This window comes from Bubalus bubalis, chromosome 11 (assembly GCF_019923935.1).
Source record: "Bubalus bubalis isolate 160015118507 breed Murrah chromosome 11, NDDB_SH_1, whole genome shotgun sequence".
Classification (NCBI taxonomy): domain Eukaryota; kingdom Metazoa; phylum Chordata; class Mammalia; order Artiodactyla; family Bovidae; genus Bubalus; species Bubalus bubalis.
Window position 1 is genome coordinate 70,943,105 of NC_059167.1, and position 19,726 is coordinate 70,962,830.

At 38.1% G+C, this 19,726-nt stretch overlaps 1 protein-coding gene across 8 annotated transcripts in view; it reads right to left on the bottom strand.

Moving 5' to 3' along the window:
• Positions 1-19,726, bottom strand: part of CDIN1 (CDAN1 interacting nuclease 1) — a 278,150-nt gene that overhangs the window by 156,456 nt on the left and 101,968 nt on the right. For all 8 annotated transcript variants that reach the window (XM_006058058.4, XM_006058054.4, XM_025295958.3 and 5 more), the window contains exons 6-8: positions 16,181-16,260; positions 15,783-15,832; positions 10,656-10,723 (exon numbers count right to left, since the gene is read on the bottom strand). In XM_006058058.4, coding sequence (XP_006058120.1) covers positions 10,656-10,723; positions 15,783-15,832; positions 16,181-16,260 — 198 coding nt within the window. The remainder of the gene's footprint in view (positions 1-10,655; positions 10,724-15,782; positions 15,833-16,180; positions 16,261-19,726) is intronic.

Genomic DNA, 19,726 nt, shown 5'->3' on the forward strand with positions numbered 1-19,726 from the left:
CACACTAAAATCCCTTAAAAGGCAGTTACACTCCTGTTCAGGGCACCCAAATTACTAACACATGAATTACATTCATGACTTAATGCGAAAAATTAAAAAAAACACCTAAACTCCTCAAAATGAACATAAACATCAGAGAATCTCTCCATCTTTCTGTGGAGAACCTCAAACTGTAACCCAGTACTCCTATACTTTCTCTACACCGTCCCCACGTCCCTCCTTCTCAGCGTGAAGGTGATTCAACTGTAACTGTAGTCAAAAGACGGCTTCTAGAAACCTCTGCCACCGCCAGCAATACTACATTTTTTTCTTTTTTAAGTAAAGAGGTTATTCCACACATCTGAAATACTTTGTTATTATGCACTGGGTATCGTCTCTGTTCTTTATTTTCTAAACTCTAACTGTCTTACCTCCACTGTTTCAACCTTCACCTTTTTCCTTTCAACCTAGATTTTCCTTGGCAAAATTCAGAGAAAATGACAGGACAAGTCTAGGAAGTGGTATTCATTCAGGAAGAGCTGTCCCTGTTCACCTAGTCTCAGCCCCAGGAGATGGAAGTTTCTATCAAAGATCACCGTACTGGGAGATTTTTAAGTCAACCCCATCTATCTGACCAGATTTCCTGGCCTTTGCATTATGTTCTTTTCCTGGTTCTCAGACAGTTAAAGATTCCTTACCATGATCATTATCCCAACCACTGGGTATGGATTTAAAATTTGGTTGACCATCTGGTGGGTCAGGGTTCAAACTCGAAGATGTAGAGGCTATGGCTCACTCATCACCCAAAACACTACCTCTGCCTCATTCCTTGTTCATCCCCTTGTCTTGCTGTGCGTAGGCCTGGCTCCCACCACACCCAGAGCCTAAAGCCTCTGCCATGAGGACAGGAAATGTTTCTTTTCATTTTTTAAAACCCTATTCACTGCCCTATTCTCACCACCAACAAACACCTGTGTGTATGTGTCTGCGCTCACTTGTGTTTGAGTCTTTGTGACCCCATGGACTCCAGGCTGCTAGGCTCCTCTGTCCATGGTTTTTCCCAGGCAGAATACTGGAGTGGGTTGCCATTTCCTCCTCAAGGGGATCTTCCAAACCAGTGTCTCTTATACATCTCCTGCATTACAGGCAGATTCTTTACCACTGAGCCACCAGGGAGGCGATTTGGCACATATTTAATACACAAATGGGTAAATGAATAAAATATAAGTGCATTTTTAAGAGTACCATGTCTTCCACAAAGCTGACCCAGACTGACTAATTTTTTTTTCTGATTTAAAAGACAGCAAAAGTGACCCAAAGTTCAAGGTGGGAAGCTTTTCTATTTTGTTTGGTCTGCAATATTTTAAATAACATTGGATTTATCCATTCCTTAATATTTGGGCAGAATTCCCCCCATAAGCAATCCAGGCCTGGTGCTACTATAATGTGTAGCTCTTTGGTTACTTTTACTACCTTTTTTTTTTTTTGATGGTTACTGATCTGTTTAGATTTTTTATCTCTTCTATAATCAGTTTTTCAATTTTTATTTTCCTTGAGAATCTTAAGTTTCATCAGAGTTCTCAGGGCTTTTTATACATATTAGAGCCAAGTGGTTACTTATGAGTCTCTGAACTTTCCAAGTAGAAAGCTGGATGTTTAAGTAACTTGATGTTTTCTTCAAGAAAAAATGATGAGGGCTGAGAAAAAGGAAAGAATAACATTAGTTTAAAAGCCTAGGAGGAGAGTTTCAGAATAGCACTTTTAGTATAACTCCTAAAATTGTTGGGGATCAATATGAAATCAGTCTCCAAATCCTGTATACCTAACTTACTCAATGAATGTAGCAAATATGAAGTAGGGCTCTTCTGACTTAACATATATTGAAAATGCCCAATATATCTCATAAATACTAAGCTTGTTAATAGGCTTCCCTGGTGTCTCAGTGGTAGAATCTGCCTGCCAATGTAGGAGACATGGGTTTGATCCCTGGGTCAGGAAGATCCCCTGGAGAAGGAAATGGCAATCCATTCTGGTATTCTTGCCTGGAAAATCCCATGGACAGAGGAGTCTGGCAGGCTATAGTCCATAGGGTAGCAAAGAATGGGACACAACTTGGCCACTAAACAACAAGAACAAGCTTGTTAATGTCACAGACCAAGTATTCATTATCAAAATTAATATAAAATAGTTTCACTTAAAAGAAGACTCATTAGCCTCTAGATCCACAAAATGTAGGATTTTTAGATAAAGGGTACCTCATGAAACACAGTACTTCTGAGCTTATAGAGTCTTCTAACATTCCAACTTACACATGATACAATGAAAGAGGTCAGCAGAAGTGACTGCCAACACCTTTTTGTTATTGTTCAGTCACTAAGTTATGACCAACTTTGCGACCTCATAGACTGCAGCATGCCAGTCTTTCCTATCTTTATCTCCCAGAGTTTGCCCAAACTCATGTCCATTGAGTCGGTGAAAACATCCAGCCATCCAACCATCTCATCCTCTGTTGTCCCCCTTCTCCTCCTGCCCTCAATCTTCCCCAGCATCAGGGTCTTTTCCAAGGACTTGGCTCTTTGCATCAGGTGGCCAACCATGTGGGTCTTTCATATAGGCAGATACAGATAGGAGCCCATCTCAGCCAAGCTCTGGTTTTTCCCAACAGACCATATGTAATTTTTAATTATGGCAAATATTTAAATTTCACCACATGTAATACTTCTGAAGCGGCAAAAAAATTCTCATTTTCCTCCTAGAAGATTTGAAAACACGAGAGCGGGGATGGGTCTTGGACATTGTTTAGTTGATACCTGCCTGAAGAGGAAGTGAACAAAATCAACGCTTGACTTCTAGTACTTTAATGATCCTTTCTCCAATATAACTAAAAAACCAATGAAACCGCATCTACAGATAAAACTGATGCTAAATTTTTCAAAACAATCCAGTTCTTCATTTATTTTTAAGTTGTCAGGCTTGCCTTTGGAGGATATTTTAAAAAAGGAATCACATAAATGTAAAGATCACTGTGAAAGTTTAATTTCTCTGGCCTTTTAATTACCCTCTCCTCTAAATGTCCAAAATACCCACAGCCATTAAGTACTAATTACACAATTTCTTTTTTTAAAAGAAAGGGCTGATTTTGAGTCAGAGAACAAAACACATCTGAAACTAGATAACATATACTTAAGAATCATAGCAGGGCATGAGGGCTATAAGAAAAAGTTTGAAGTTTTCCTTTTTTGTTTCCTTAAAAGGCTTTAAATTTAAGAAATACAGTTATTCTCAGAGAAATTACACAAAATTCCAGTTCATAACATCTGAAAATGAAAAGAAAAATAACATTCTGACATGGCTTTTTATCTATGAATTTGTCAAAAGGTTTCTAAAATCCTAGGTTAAAATACCTCGTATGACAAAAAGTATTTTTAACATCCGTTACATTTTTTACTAAATTGGGGAAGGGCAAAAAAGACACTTCAATACAAATGAAAACTACAGTATATTTTTTCTACTCTAGTATTTTGTTTTTCTGTGTGTGTTTTTTAAGTCCCAAAATACTGTTTCATTCAATAATTGGAGCTGTGACCTTCACATCCCATATTTATATCTTCTCTAGAAGTAAGTTTCACAGGCTTTCTACCTAATTAAAAAATTTAGCAGGGTTTTGATAATAGATATTATTATGCTATGCAAACCATGTGCAAAGGTACATAGAACAGATATGCATTTAATGAGGAGACCGAGATGAATGAAACCTTTAGAGGACCTAAAAATTTCATTACGTCCATTAGTTTCAATCTTTTCCCCCAAAGCCTCTTATCAAAGCCACTAATAAGGAATACAACTGACTGCTCTGACCTTATCCTTTGTTTATGTCTTTAGGGGACAATACTAGTGAAAACTAAAGTGCCCTAAAGACAGGGAACAAATGGGGGTGGATGTCACAAGTCAGAACAGTGCAAAGTGAGGCAGGGTAGGCTGGTCCCCATTGACTGCTGGTTCTGGAGACAGAGAACATGAACATGGACAACAGAAGCAAAACTCTTCCTTCTGTACCTTACTCTGTTGCTGTTGTTCTACAGTCGCAAAGTCGTGTGCGGCTCTTTGCGACCCCATGAACAGCAGCAGCATGCCAGGCTTCCCTGTTCTTCACTACCTCATGGAGCTTGCTCAAATTTATGTCCATTGAGTCTGTGATGCCATCCAACCATCTCAACCTCTGTCATCCCCTTCTCCTCTTGCCCTCACCTTTCCCAGCATCAAGGTCTTTTCCAATGAGTCGGCTCTTCTAATCAGGTGGCCAAAGTATTGGAGCTTCAGCTGTATCACTTTAAATTCTTTTGGCTTAACACCACAAGAGAAGGGACAAGTCAGAAGTCAGCATGGTAGAGTAAAAAAGAATTCAGGGCAAGTTGTTCCAGGGTGGGGGTGTGAAGTAATAACTGTGATGTGAGGTCTGAGGCAAGTTTCCACTAAACAGGGGGACTGGATGGTCACAGAGTCCTTTGTAACTTCAAAATTCTGTACAGTGGATGAATGTCAGCCTTTGTCTGCCCCAGCTCTTTTAGCTGTTGTCACTGATGTGAGAACCTGTTGTGCCTAAACCAATCTTGGTGGATGGAGGCGTATTAGTAGTTCGGAGGCATACAAGAGATCTCTACACACTGATACACAAACACACAACACACAGGACTAAGGAACCCATCTAACAATAACAGTAACAGATGTGACCCTCCAATACTTTTTGTTTATGGGGAATAAGATTGCAACCTGTAGCTAATTTTTTGTGGGGTGAGATATTTGATTTTTTGTCCTGTTTCCTGCCCTTCCTGGCATTGCCAACCTACTCTCACAATTGATTCGGGTGGGCGGTGAAAGACATAACCCCCAACCACTGGCCCCAGGAGTGGAGACGTGACCCAGACTAGCTGATCAGAGCATATTTTTAAGATTGATTATGGGGCAAAATGAGAAGCACCACTTTCCCCCTGGGATTATGAACTCTACAGAGTAAACAAATTAGCAATTGCCAGGGATCACCTTTGTTTTCTAAGAATGAAGCCTACACTGGAAAAAAGAAACACAAAAAGGAAAAAAGGAGATACTGATGACATCGTTTTGTCTTCTAAATTCTAGACACATCAGAAGCAAACTTCTTTGGACGTCACAGGTGTTATCTCTGAACCAATATTTCTCCCTTTTGCGTGTGCATATAATCTAGTTTGACTGGATCTCTGTCACTTACAACCCAGGTAGTTCTAATTTATCACCAGTGGCCAAGAAAGCAGATGTTGGCTTATGCGAGTTATCTAACCAGAGCAATGGTTGAGGGAAGAGCTGTGGGCTTCAAGCAGGAAGACTACCATTATAAGTGGACAGGCTAACCTGTCGTCAAAGTTCTAAAGAAACTTTCAGCAGCAAACACCTGTCTGGTTCTTTTCTCTTGGTCCCAGAGAGAAGCATGCACAAGCAAAGTCAATAAGATAAGTAAAAGATGGTCCCTCACCTTGATGATTTCTTTATGAAGGGGAGAACAGACCCCAGATTCTCCACATTCTGCCCCTCAAAATAATGTTCCTGTTACCTGGAAAACTGCATCTTATTTTAACCTTTAGTTAGGAATTTAAACAGTTGATACTTTCGGAAACATCCAATCATCTTAGTTCCCTTTAGCCTACGTAACCCTATGTTTTATTTCTAGTCTCTAACCCTCAATGGCTAACATCTGCATGTACACAGTCTCAGTATTCTGAATCTCATCTGTTCCCACTGCCTATTCTTCACCTGAAGTCATAATTCCATATCACATCATAATCACTTCCCCGGAGCACTGCTGCTTTAAATAGGGAATAAAGCAGCAGGAGTAGACGAACTCTCAGAAACACAGATCCTAATTTCTTACAGCAAGGGATATCCTTCAGTAAGCCTATTTGGCTTTATACAGATTGCACCCTCCTGGAGTCCCACAGAGCAGTACATGAATGCTAGAAAAAGCACCTATGTAAAATATGCTGGTCTGTCATATGGCAAGACCAAACACGGTAGGGTGAGGCAGGATGAAGCAAATGTCTCTCAGGTGTCACTCAAAGTAATTGTTAGCTGCTACTAATAGGGCAACATTCACCGGAAAGAATAAAATATCTCTGGAACCATCCTTATTAAGCCAAACTTAACAAGAATTTGCACCAGACAGTGGCTATGGAAGTCACTAATGAAAGTCCCTCCGACCTGGAGAGATGCCAACCCATGGAGGATGAATGTTTGTCTTCAGTCTTTGGTACACGCTCTTTCATATTTTCCCTATCATTGCAAACATTCTTGTTGTCTTCTGGCTGTCACTATTTTTCTTTTCTCCCTCACCTTGTGTCCAAATCTCTCCTCTCATCCCACACTCCCAAAAGAGAGAGAGACAGAGGCTATAAAATAAAATATGCTGTCATTAATTACTTGAGAGATACAAATTAAAACATCTCCATCAGACAAGATACATTTTCTATTTCACTGATACTAGAAATGGAACAAACCCTTAGCAGAAGGGATAAGGATGGTCACAATGCCTAATCGGTCAATTTCCTTGTGTCTCCAAGCCTAAAAGCGGGCAGCAAGCTCTTTGCATCTTCTGAGACTTTAAATGCACATCAATAAATGTTCATTCTAAGTTAACCAGACTTGGAAAGAACTGATTTGGACTTATTTGAAAATTTCCTGGAAGGATCCATGTTTGACTTGTTTTATTTATTTTTTATTCCTAATGGTACATGACCATAGCAAGTACCTAAAAGGTAACAGTTTGCTGTGCCAAAAGAAACAGTGATTAGCTTGTGGTAATACAGCCAGGCTAATGAGTTCAGCGAGCCACCTGAGAAGCACATGAAGTAGGAAGAGGCTGCTAAGAGAGAGCAGATGAGTAAGATGAGTAAGTAAAATTTTATTGCTACTTCAGGAAAAGTTGCTTACAAGCCAGTAGCATTTTCTTCCTATGTTGAGGGTAGCTATTGATTTTTAACATAATCTGTACCTTCTTTAAAAATGTTCACAGAAGAAGCAGGACCACAGCCTTGAATGCATTTATTTTCACTACCAAGACAGTCAAGTGAGATGCCCTAGATGAAAGTGCATTTTTACTGGGACGGACAAGGCAATAGTGTGTATGGGCTGGAGGAGAGGCGTGCTTATCATCATCTTCAAACTATTTAGGGTATTGTTCCTGGCATGCCTGGTGGTTCAGACAGTAAAGAATCTGCCTGCAATGCAGGAGACCTGAATTCAAATCCTGGTTCGGGAAGATCCCCTGGAGAAGCGATAGGCTACCCTCTCCAGTATCCTTGGGCTTCCCTTGTGGCTCAGCTGGTAAAGAATCCACCTGCAATGCAGGAAACCTGGGTTTGATTCCTGGGTTGGGAAGATGCCCTGGAGAAGGGAATGGTTACCCATTCCAGTATTCTTGCCTGGAGAATTCCATGGACAGAGGAGGCTGGTGGGCTACAGTCCTTAGGGTCACAAAGAGTCAGACACAACTGACTAACACTTTCACGGTTTTTCACTTCACTTTCCTGGCATTCAGAGAACATACTTGGCAAAAGGTAACTGAAAAGAATGACTGAACAGTGAATAAAAGAATTATGAGATCTCTGAGGAAACTGCTAGAAATTACCTGTATTCATTTGCTTGCAATTTGTTTGTAACTTGACCATAGCTACAAAAGCAGGGCCTTCATTTGACTTATATCTAGGGCTTAAAATAGTACATGATTCAGTAACTGATTGTTGGAATAAATACACGAATAAAATATATTTTCTAGTTGGAGGACCTAAAGTCATTTATTCAACGTTGACTCTTCTTAGTACAATGTAATTTTGAGAAGTAGGAAATGGATAAATGTACAAGATAGGATAAATCCATAAGTACACCTAAACCTTCAACGAAAAGGAGACTTCATTTTTCCTTTCCAATATAGTGCCTGGTTAAATCCTGTGTACCTGATTATAAGAGCTGACTTATTGAAAAAGACCTTGATGCTGGGAAAGACTGAAGGCAAAAGGAGAAAGGGGCAGCAGAGGATAAGACGGTTGGATAGCATCACTGACTCAGTGGACATGAATTTAAGCAAGCTCCTGGAGATGGTGAAGGACAGGGAAGCCTGGCATGCTGCAGTCCTTGGGGTCACAAAGTCAGACACGACTTAGCAACTGAACAACAAATCCTGTGCCATGGCAACTGTTCAGTACGTGGTTATGATCAAGAAAATTTACGAAAATTATTAGGGTTATGATAAAAGCAATTTATTTTTATTTTTCTCTTCTATCTGAACTCTCGGTTTTAGAGATGTCAGATAAAATACGTATTTTATAAAATGACATATAGAGCACAATAGGTGGAAAATTTAAAATAAGATAAAAAATTTCAGGAAGTCATAATTCTTAAGAAGGGGTAATATATAAATGATAAGAATCCTTGTCTTTTGAAAGTAGTCCAGATTTGAGGGAAGGAGGGAAGGAAAGAGAAAGGGAGAAAGAAAGAGACACAGAGGGACTGATTGATTTTACTTTCAATTATTTAAAAAAAAATCAAAGTAAAACAAACATGCCTGCAATGTCTCTGCAACAAAATTCAAGGTGTACACAAGAAAACAAGAAAATATAAAATGAGATTAGTAGTCTATTTCTATACCTATGTTTTTGATGATTTATCTAAATTTACCTGGTACAGTAATCTAGATCTGATTATTCATTGTGAAGGGAGTATTTACAAGGTAAAAGAACAAACCCATAATGATACTCCATAAGAGGCTTTGGGTTTTCAGGTTTTAACCATAAATAAACATGTATTAATTCAGTACTACATTAAAATGCTTAAAATGCATAGAATAACAATTTCTTTGAATACTAATGAGGAAATGCTTCAAAACAGGACTGAGGTTACATAAAGAGAGCTAAATACGAGTTAAGGATCATCTTTGGTATGCTTCAGTAAAAGAATTACTGTTAGATCCTAGAGTGCAGAGGAACAGATGAGCCCGTTCCATTTTAAATCCCCTTTCTGAACCTGTTAGCAAAGCGCAGTGACTCCCTGCTGTGCCTCTGCACTGCCCTTGTCAGCGGTGGCCAACGCAGTCTAGCGCCTTCAGTTCCTAGAATCAAGGGAGTCGAGCACCTGGGACTAAGTTTAAGCCAAGGGTGGGCCCTTTGTTCTTCCTCCCTGTTTGGGTCTTCCAGTCTTTAGGAAGGAAGCAGACAAAAACTAGATTAAGCAGAGAAGCAGTGCCAAGGGCTTGACCACCCTTAAGCAGATAGATGGTGCCAAGAGAGTTACACCGAGTGGTCTTGAAAATATGACTGCTCAGTTGCTGGCTTCAAACAACACACTTGGCCACACCTTACTGGACACTGAGTGGTCAATATGATCAGATACTTTATAATATTACTGGAACTCCATAGTCTACAAAGTACCCATGATGCAGCACAGGACATTCATTCCAATTGGTTGTGAAGGCATTATACACCAGATTTTTCATTAGATTTTAAAAGGTAATTTCTATCTAATTCACTCTTTTCCATACACTGAATATTTCAGTTGTTCTTCTTATACAAAAAAAAAACTTGTTGCTTTTACATATCAAAATTTAATTTAGTAATCTGAGGCCACTTTCCTAATTTATCAGGTGTCTTCAACTCTTACTGGAGAATATTTATGGTATACCCCCTCTTAAAATTATCAACCATTTACAACACATTCAACTCAAATCTTCCGGTCATTAATAAAAATACTGAATACTAAGACTTAAAACAGATTTCTTACAGGACTGTTTTCAACATCCTTTCCCAATTTGACATAAGATCATTTGACTTCCCTTGGCTAAGTCTTGTTCATTTTGGATCAAAAATTATGTAATCCAATATCGCTTAATTTTTTTAACCTAAAAAAATACGCCATGCAAACTCTTAATTTAAAATAGATGTGTACAATAATACAATCTGTATAGAACCTTGAAAAATTACCACATTTAAAATGAAGAAGAGGATTTAATTCCTGGTAGAGTGCTTTATGGTTGCTATGATCAGTTATCACATGTATGCCTTTTGAGGCTTAATTTTTAATGCCTAAGAGATGTTGAAAGAAATAACAATCTGTAATAAGATTCCACGTTGGCAGACAAACACATACGTACCTGTGAGATTTTAAAAAATCATACTCATATGATGACAATTCACTTTTGGCATAAAAATAATAAAAGCTCAATATTTCATTTTCAAGTGAAAGTACTAGGCAATTCCATACATGAGACAAAAATACCTAACATGAATTTTTCTAACCATTCTTTTCAATATATAAAGCATTTTATGGACAATATTTCTTTTGTTTCCTTCTCTCATAAGGCCTAGATTATGGTTAATATCTCATGACACCAAAAGTAATACTGCAACAGATATTAAAGTATTTTTTCAGCCACTTATGCTATAAAATATTAATTGTAAGCCTGTGCATGTGCTGTGTATACAAGGGATTAGGTAACTGAGTTCCTGCTCAGGTCTAAATCAATAAAAGATAACATGCACAGCATCGGTCATCATTTGCTTTTCCTTTAGTACATAATAACTGCAAGTGGAAGATTTTTAAAAATATATATTTAAGCACTCACGGAGATATATGCTGGAGAAGACGTAAGCAATACTTACCTAGGAAGGATAGGTTTTTCTCCAGAAGCAAGTCCCTCAGCAGGACTTCATGCTCATGACCAATGGCACTGGGAAGTCTTAGTTAAGGAGCGTAACATTGGTAGAATTATACTACCAGAAAAAATTGCTAATACCAGGGCTATACTTTGAGATGAAATGGAAAGTAGAGGTAATTATAAACATCCTTTATGCTATGCTAAAAACCCCTCAATTCAATTTAGGACCATTTATTAAGCACTAAGTGCAGTAGAGAATACCAACCAGCTTTTGCCCTAAGAATTTCTAGTCTTTCAGAGTTCCATAAATCTTCTGTGAGTTCACACTTGTCACAAAGCCAGCATTTAGCAGCTCTTATTTTCCCAGTCCTGATGCTGGGAAAGATTGAGGGCAGAAGGAGAAGAGGGTGTCAGCGGATGAGATGGTTGGATGGCATCACTTATGCAATCAACATGAACTTGGGCAAACTCAGGGAGATGGTGAGGGACAGGGAGGCTTGGTGTGCTGCAGTCCACGGGGCTGCAGAGTCAGACACAACTGGGTGACTGAACAACAACACCACTTCACTTCTAGTCTATGATTGGTGATCTTCTGTGACTTGGGGAACCAAACAACTGACTTGTTGAGAAGTACATGTACTCTGGAGGAAAGACATCCCAGTAAATGGCTGTGGATTAGTGCGTCAGTTCAGAGGCTGTTTCAAGTCTTTCTCTTGTGTGTGCAAGTTTTCACCATTATATTATGTATATATGTATAATGTATATATGTATACATTATGTATTATGTATATATGTATAAATATATACATATGCTCATATAAATTTTTTGAGTGCTATTATGAGGCAGGCAGTATATCAAGTATGTTATTTTCAGTGTATTTACATATGTTTTTTTCATCCTCACAGTTATTATTATCCTTATATTACATGAGGAAACCAAGGCTTAAAAAGGAATTTATATAAGATCATATGGTCAATGTGTGGCAGAGCAGAGAATCAGAACAAAATCTCTGCAGAGCCTATATCTATGACCTCTGTAAAGCTACTTAAAAATATTAAAATTAATTACATAAAAATAATTGGTATTAGCTAATGCTGCTGCTGCTGCTAAGTCGCTTCAGTCGTGTCTAACTCTGTGCAACCCCACAGAGGGCAGCCCACCAGGCTCCTCTGGTGTGTACAAAGTGTGAAAAGGAGTTTTATCCTATTCTCATACTATAATTTTGTCAAAGGTGTTTCGTAATACAGGCAGACTTTGGAGATACCATGGGTTCAGTTTCAGAATAAAACAAATATGGCAATAAGGCAAGTTACATGAATTTTTTGGTTTCTGAATTCATATAAAAGTTACTATTACACTATAGCTTATTAAGTGTTCAACAGCATTATATCTAAAAATACATATACCCTAATTAAAAAATACTTTATTGCTAAAAAATTGCTACCATCACCTGAGCCTTCAGCGAGTCCCCATCTTTTTGTAATTATAATACCACAGATCATCACAGCAAATACTATAATAATGAAAAAGATTAAAAGACTGTTAAGAATTACCAAAAAGTGACATAGAGACATGAAGTGAGCAAATGCTATTGGGAAAATGGTGCCGACTCAAGGCAGGGTTGCCACAAACTTTCAATTTGTAAAAAACATAATATCTGCAAAGCACAATAAAGTGAAGCACAATAAAATGAGGTGTGCCTGTAATTCTTTAATTCTCCATCTCACTAATGTCAATCTGGTCTTATCACTCCTTGGCTTAACAGGGATTCTTTAGTCCTGATCATGCACTATAAGAATCCAATTTAAATCAAATAAAGCTTAAAAATTACCTGTAAAATTCTTAGACAATCATCCTGTCATTTATCAATACATACAAGTGGATATTATTCAAATCTTAGAATTCAAGAGGTGGGACCACTCATATACATCATCGAAACAAGTCCCAAGTCATCATCACTGCCTTTTTCTTTCTGTTGTCCGTCCTCCCCATGCACAGGACTGTGCTTGCTTCTCACTGAAAACAAATGTTTAAATCATAAAATTTCACAATTCATAGAGTCCACTGAAGACATCTGATGAATCTCTCTCAATGGTCTCTCATTACTAGGGGCATCCCATGTTTCAGAACTAAATAATTTACTTCCAGTCCACATAAATGCGCTCTCACTTTTATTGCTGTGAATTATTTACATCTAAAATGTTGAATCATGAAACTGATGGTACAGGAGTGAAAACCAGAGCACTTCAAGCTTCCTGTATCATTATCTTTCCTTGTTCCACAGTTCAGGTCTTTGTCTAACAGCTGTGTCCTGAAGTCACACTTTGCAAAGTTGAAGTGGCTGGTTTCTCACACCTTTTGTGTCTGTGAATATAACTTGTGGCAGGAAAATAACATGTGGGTGGACATGGTTATATAGGAAAAATTATAGTAGACACCAAAAGAAAAAGAAAGCAATGACAATTTATATACTCTTTGCGATCTAGGGTGCTATTTTGGTGTCTTATTAATAAATCACCAATTTACTTTACTCTCCTTACACAAATGCCTACACGTAACATTTTCATAATGGAGTAAAAGGTTCTGCACCTATTCTGTTTATTAAATGTGTGCTTTCTTTCTAACAAAATGATATAATTTGCCAAGAGTAAGCAATGTAAACATTACGAAATTATCAGAGCAACATACAAATAGCATTTGCACTCATATGAAAATCCAATCATTTTTATTCAGTGTGAAATAAAATAATTCCTGTTGATCAGCCTTGAAAACAGCTAAGCAAGTGTATTTACGTTACATTAAACTGCCACTATCTCAATGCAAAGATAAAATCAATTCTCTATAAACTCCCCAGCCTGTTTTATTCTGCATGGTAAAAGCAATCACTAATTTGAAACTTTGCAAAGATATATATACATGTTGATTATGTTTTGTTTGATACAAACATGTATAAAATACAAAATCTAGAATATAAAGTTTATAAAAACAGTAATTTTACAAGCGATAGGCATAATGGAACTGTGAAATTATAATCTAGCCAGTGAATACAATTTATAGACATGTATCATTATCTTTATCAATTGAAATCATGTACTACATTAAATTCTACTGGCAGTAGCACAACCAAAAAAGGAAAGTGGATGATGGCAAAAATATAAGGAAAATACTCCAGACCGAATTTATAATGCTTCATAAGCAGAAACACTTAGACTTTCTCTATAATAATACCTATTATTGATGTATGGCAGTGACCATGGGGCAAAACTTGTAAATAACCTCACAAGCCATTTTCTTCGCCAGCAATACAGCAATCTAGTTTCCCGTAAGCATCTCAACTATTACTGAAAAACAGCCTCCTGGCATTTACAAAGCAGTTGACTTCATACTTTAGTCCATGCATACATAATTAGATAGTTATATTTAAAATCAATATGCAATCCTTCAAAAGACATTATGCTTTTAAAACCTTAACTTTAAATTGATTTTTAACTATTTTATGTGCTTTAAAATTAACATGTAATTCCACCCCAGATACTCTAAGATGGTGTTAGTTGTTTTGTGGATGTGCTAAACTTTATCACTGTGGCAACGTGGGGGTTGGCATTCCGACAATTTCTAACACTATCGTTAATTTTACACTGAAAATGGAAGCATAGTTTCACTTTGGTCTAATAAAAGGTTGGACTTACAACAATGCTGTGATTTTATTTAGACTGCGAGGAACAGATTAGGAGAATAAATTTACAAAGGGCTATAATATAGATACTGAGTATTCTTAAAAGTGGGCTCTGTTGAAAGATTTATTTTTCAAAGGTTAATTTCATGAAAAAAAGAAAATGAATCATTTTTTTTCTTTTACAATAATTTCACTAACTCTCATGAAACAAGGTGGAATACAAACACACACACACACACACACACACACACACACACACACTTGACTAGCAAAGCTTCTAAAAAAAAGTCTCCTGATTGGTAACCACTGAGTCATAACTGGTCACAGTGCCATCTGTGCTAACAAAACTCAGGAAGGGCATGTTGTATTATTAAAAAATATAAGACTCATGGACTCAGGTAGATATCATTTCCATTAAAAATGACTAATGATTTACTCTTTACATAGAATTTTTTTAGCCAAAGATTATAAAAATTCTTAGCGTTGCCACAATACTACTAAATGTATTGATTAACCATGTCCTACTTCACAAAGTAGTTACTGTCCACTCAACTCCTGTTTGGGCTTCCCAGGTGGTGCTAGTCGTAGAGAATCCACCTGCCAATGCAGGAGACACAAGAGATGCAGGTTCAATCCCTGGATTGGGAGGATTCCCCTAGAGTAGGAAATGGCAATCCACTTCAGTATTCTTGCCTAGAAAATCCCATGGACAGAGGAGCCTGGCAGGCTGCAGTTCACGGGGCCACAAAGAGTCGGAAACAACTGAAACACGTGTGCATGTACACACACACACACACACACACACAAATCCTGTTTGATGAAGCAAGCATTAACTCTTTAGTAATTTCAATGTCTTTAATGAAAAATGACTGGACATCTGTTCTCCTAGCCTTAAACTCAGTCTAGAGGGAAAAATTAGCTTGGTTTTCTCTAAAAATGTTTATTAGGTACCCAAGCGACAGCTCAGAATATAATCAACATCTAAGCAGTAAGAATCTACTGCCCTTTAAAACGTGATGGTCTCTGGTGGCAGTTTAATCACATCATCCCTTAACTACAGGCTCAAAATTTATTCTCAACTAAATTTGATTCATTTCAAATAGAAATGTATTCATATTTGAAAAAATGTTCACTGAAATGCTTAGATACATTCCAAGACAGGGTGCTACCTGCCTCGTGACTCTATCTTTAAACTCATTGAAAACCAAGCAGGTTGAAATAAGCATGTGAACACGCGACTGCTGAACTGACATCTTCCCAATGCCTATCTGATTTTTTTTAAGCTGTAGAAAAGAATGGTCTGCAGTGACCCTCTAGTTGATTGAATATAAAATAGAAGAGTATGAAATGTGTTTTGTGAAGCAGAACTTTATGTCAGGTTAAAGCTAGACACATCTCCTCCACTGAGTCTAAGCTCGTCAATTGTGCACCTAAAATTTTATGGGAAAGGATACTGTTTGATGCAGTCCACCAGTGGTCCATAACAGCAGTCATTCACGATGCACTGCAGACAAATAAGAGAAAGGGTCTGGGATGGCGCAACTACAAAAACTGTCAGACAATATCCTAAAAGCAGTAATTACTTTTCTTAAAAAAATTTTTTTTAAAAAAGCTATCAAAAGACTGTTCAGATTTAATCACAGAAAACAAAAATTGCATGCTTTTTATTCACTATAAAAGCAAGCTATTAAAAAGTGAAATGCTCTTCTCACAAATATTGCATTGCCATTTATGGTGCACCCTGACCTCAGTGATAGTTTATGATGACAGTAATTAAATGAGGTTTAAAATCCTTTACTCTGCTAGGCAGATAACAGCATTGCCACTGAAAATAGACAGCTGTGATTAATACCTGATAGACCTGATTTGCTAGAACTCCATCTGGAATCTGAGAAGGGTCCCGCAGCATACTATTTATAACAGACTTGGAGGCTGCAGAAGAAAAGAGATGAACTGTTAGCAGACAGTCAACATACTTTTAATACAACATGAAAAGTGACATATACCTATAAATACACCAACCAAGAAAATGAAAACACTACTGATACTAATCATTTTTTTCCTTTTTTTTTTTCAAATCTCAGAGAAGCTTTTAATTAAAACACTTTGCCAAGTTTATAAGCCACATTGACAGATTTGAAGATGACCTAATGTTTCCAAGGTAAATTCACAAGTACAGACCTAAAGCATATGTCTCTTTGCAGATAAATTAGCTTTGGAAAGGCCCCACTTGGGGGGGAAAAAAAACAATCAGAAAAGAAAATATTTTCCTTCTGCAGGTAAGTATGTTATAACCAAGCATATGTAGCTGGAGAGTTTAGTGAAGGCAGGTCAGATGCAAAGACTTCAGTGACGTCAATAAAAACTACCTTCAGCCAAGAAAGCATCTCTGAATCTAAACCTTTCTGAAATAATTCTCAACTGCCATGAAATGTTATGTCCATTTCACAGGTAAGGAAAGTAGGTAAAACTGACACAATTGAACAAATCTTAAATAAGAGAAAAAATACATATATACACACACAATTGTACATTTATATACAAATTTTTGTCCCAAAGTATGTCTCATCATCCTGCTGCTGCTGCTAAGTCGCTTCAGTCGTGTCCAACTCTGTGCGACCCCATAGACAGCAGCCCACTAGGCTCCCCCGTCCCTGGGATTCTCCAGGCAAGAACACTGGAGTGGGTTGCCATTTCCTTCTCCAATGCATGAAAGTGAAAAGTGAAAGTGAAGTCGCTCAGTCGTGTCCTACTCTTGGCGACCCCATGGTCTGCAGCCGACCAGGCTCCTCCGTCCATGGGATTTTCCAGGCAAGAGTACTGGAGTGGGGTGCCATTGCCTTCTCCATGTCTCATCATACCCAATTGCAAATTAAGCTGACCTTATCCCGGGGGGCTGCAGTGGAAGGGGCTATAAGGGGCATCTTACGAAGTGTGGTATATCAGATCACACCTTTTGAAAAGCGAGGCAGGAGATCCTGACTTCATTGCATGCAGAACCCAGAGTGGCCAGAACTCCTCTTCCTCAGCATAGGGGGAAGGCAAGTCTCTAGACTGAAGCTAAGTCAGGTATTGCCTAAGAATCAGTTCTTTCAAGTCCTCCAGTGGAATCATTTCCAAACATTTAGCAAAACAGCTTATAAGGTCTGATCCATACAAGCACAAACTAAAAAACAAACTGGATAATTATCTAGTTTAGGGAATAAAACCATGCCACAGAGCTACATCATCATTCAGGTTCTGAGATAGTTTTTCATCCTTTTTTTTTTTTTTTTTTTTGAATGATTATGTTCCTTATCAAGTTCAGTACCATAAGAACACTGACAGACATGATAAATGTTAGGAAATTCTGTGGAAAGAAATAGGGAAATTACATCTTTCTCACTTAAGCACGGTGCACAAGGAAATGAGTGCACAAGGAAAAAAAATGAAGCACAGTTATTTTAATTATTTCCTATTCTTAGTTACCTAACTGCATGTGTATAACAATGCTATGTAGTTAGTTGCTATTTGTAAATATGTTTGCACTGAAAGCGGGGAGGCATATTTGGAGTCTCAAAAAGATCGTCATCACTGGAGGAATACTATCCAGCTCTGCAACCTGGCAAGTTATTGAGCCTCTCAAATTCAGGGTCTTCATCTGTAGAATGTGATAATGTTATCTGACCTGACTACCTTTAAGGGTTCTTATATGAGTCTCTAGAGAAAACAGTGACAACACTATGGTTTTAGTAATTTTGTTAAAGCAATAATAAGTAATATCAAGAAAAAAATCAGCCTTACACATTGACTTTGAGTAAGCTTAAGTTCAGTTCAGTCACTCAGTTGTGTCTGACTCTGTGACCTCATGGACTGCAGCACACCAGGCTTGCTTGTCTATCACCAACTCCTGGAACTTACCCAGACTCATGTCCATCGAGTCAGTGATGCCATCCAACCATCTCATCATCTGTCATCCCCTTCTCATCCTGCCTTCACTCTTTCCCAGCATCAGGGTCTTTTCAAATGAATCAGTTCTTCACATCAGGTGGCCAAAGTATTGGAGTTTCAGCTTCAGCATCAGTCCTTCCAAAGAACACTCAGGACTATCTTCTTTAGGATGGACAGGTTGGATCTGCTTGCTGTCCAAGGGACTCTCAAGAGTCTTCTCCAACACCACAGTTCAAAAGCATCAATCCTTCAGAGCTCAGGTTTCTTTATAGTCCAACTCTCACATCCATACATGACCACTGGAAAAACCACAGCTTTGACTAGATGGACCTTTGTTGGCAAAGTAATGTCTCTGCTTTTTAATAAGCTGTCTAGGTTGGTCATAACTTTCCTTCCAAGGAGTAAGCGTCTTTTAATTTCATGGCTGCAGTCACCATTTGCAGTGATTTTGGAATCCAAAAAAATAAAGTCTGTCACTATATCTACTGTTTCCCCATCTATTTGCCATGAAGTGATGGAACCAGATGTCATGATCTTAGTTTTCTGAATGTTGAGTTTTAAGTCAACTTTTTCACTCTCCTCTTTCACTTTCATCAAGAGGCTCTTTAGTTCTTCTTCACTTTCTGCTATAAGGGTGGTGTCATCTGCATACCTGAGGTTGTTGATATTTCTCCCAGCAATCTTGACTCCAGCTTGTGCTTCATCCAGCCTGCATTTTGCCTGATATACTCTGCATATAAGTTAAATAAGCAGGGTGACAATATACAGCCTTGACATACTTCTTTTCCTATTTGGAACTAGTCTATTGTTCCATGTCCAGTTCTAACTGATGCTTCTTGACCTGCACACAGATTTCTCAGGAGGCAGGTCAGGTGGTCTGGTATTCCCATCTCTTTAAGAATCTTCCACAGTTTGTTGTGATCCACACAGTTAGCATAAGTAGATGTTTCTCTGGAACTCTTTTGCTTTTTCAATGATCCAATGGATGTTGGCAATTTGATCTCTGATTCCTCTGCCTTTTCTAAATCCAGCATGAACATCTGGAAGTTCATGGTTTACATACTGTTGAAGCCTGGCTTGGAGAATTTTGAGCATTACTTTGCTAGTGTATGAGATGAGTGCAATTGTGCACTAGTTTGAACATTCTTTGGCATTGCCTTTCTTAAGTTAGACTTAATTATTTCAGAAAGAAATTACCATGGTTTAGTGGAACAAAAACTGGGAATACAAAGCAGCGAACTGTCTTACATTGCTCTCACATGTTCAGTCCGGTCTCTCTGTGATCCAATGGACTGTAGCCCACCAGCTCTTTTGTCCATAGGATTCTACAGGAACGAATACTGGAGTGTGTTGCCATTTTCTTCTCCAGGGGATCTCCCTGACCCAGGGATCAAACCTGTGTCTCCCGAATTGGCAGGCAGATTCTTTACCCACTGAGCCATTGTAAATTCACTCTGTTTCCCCAACT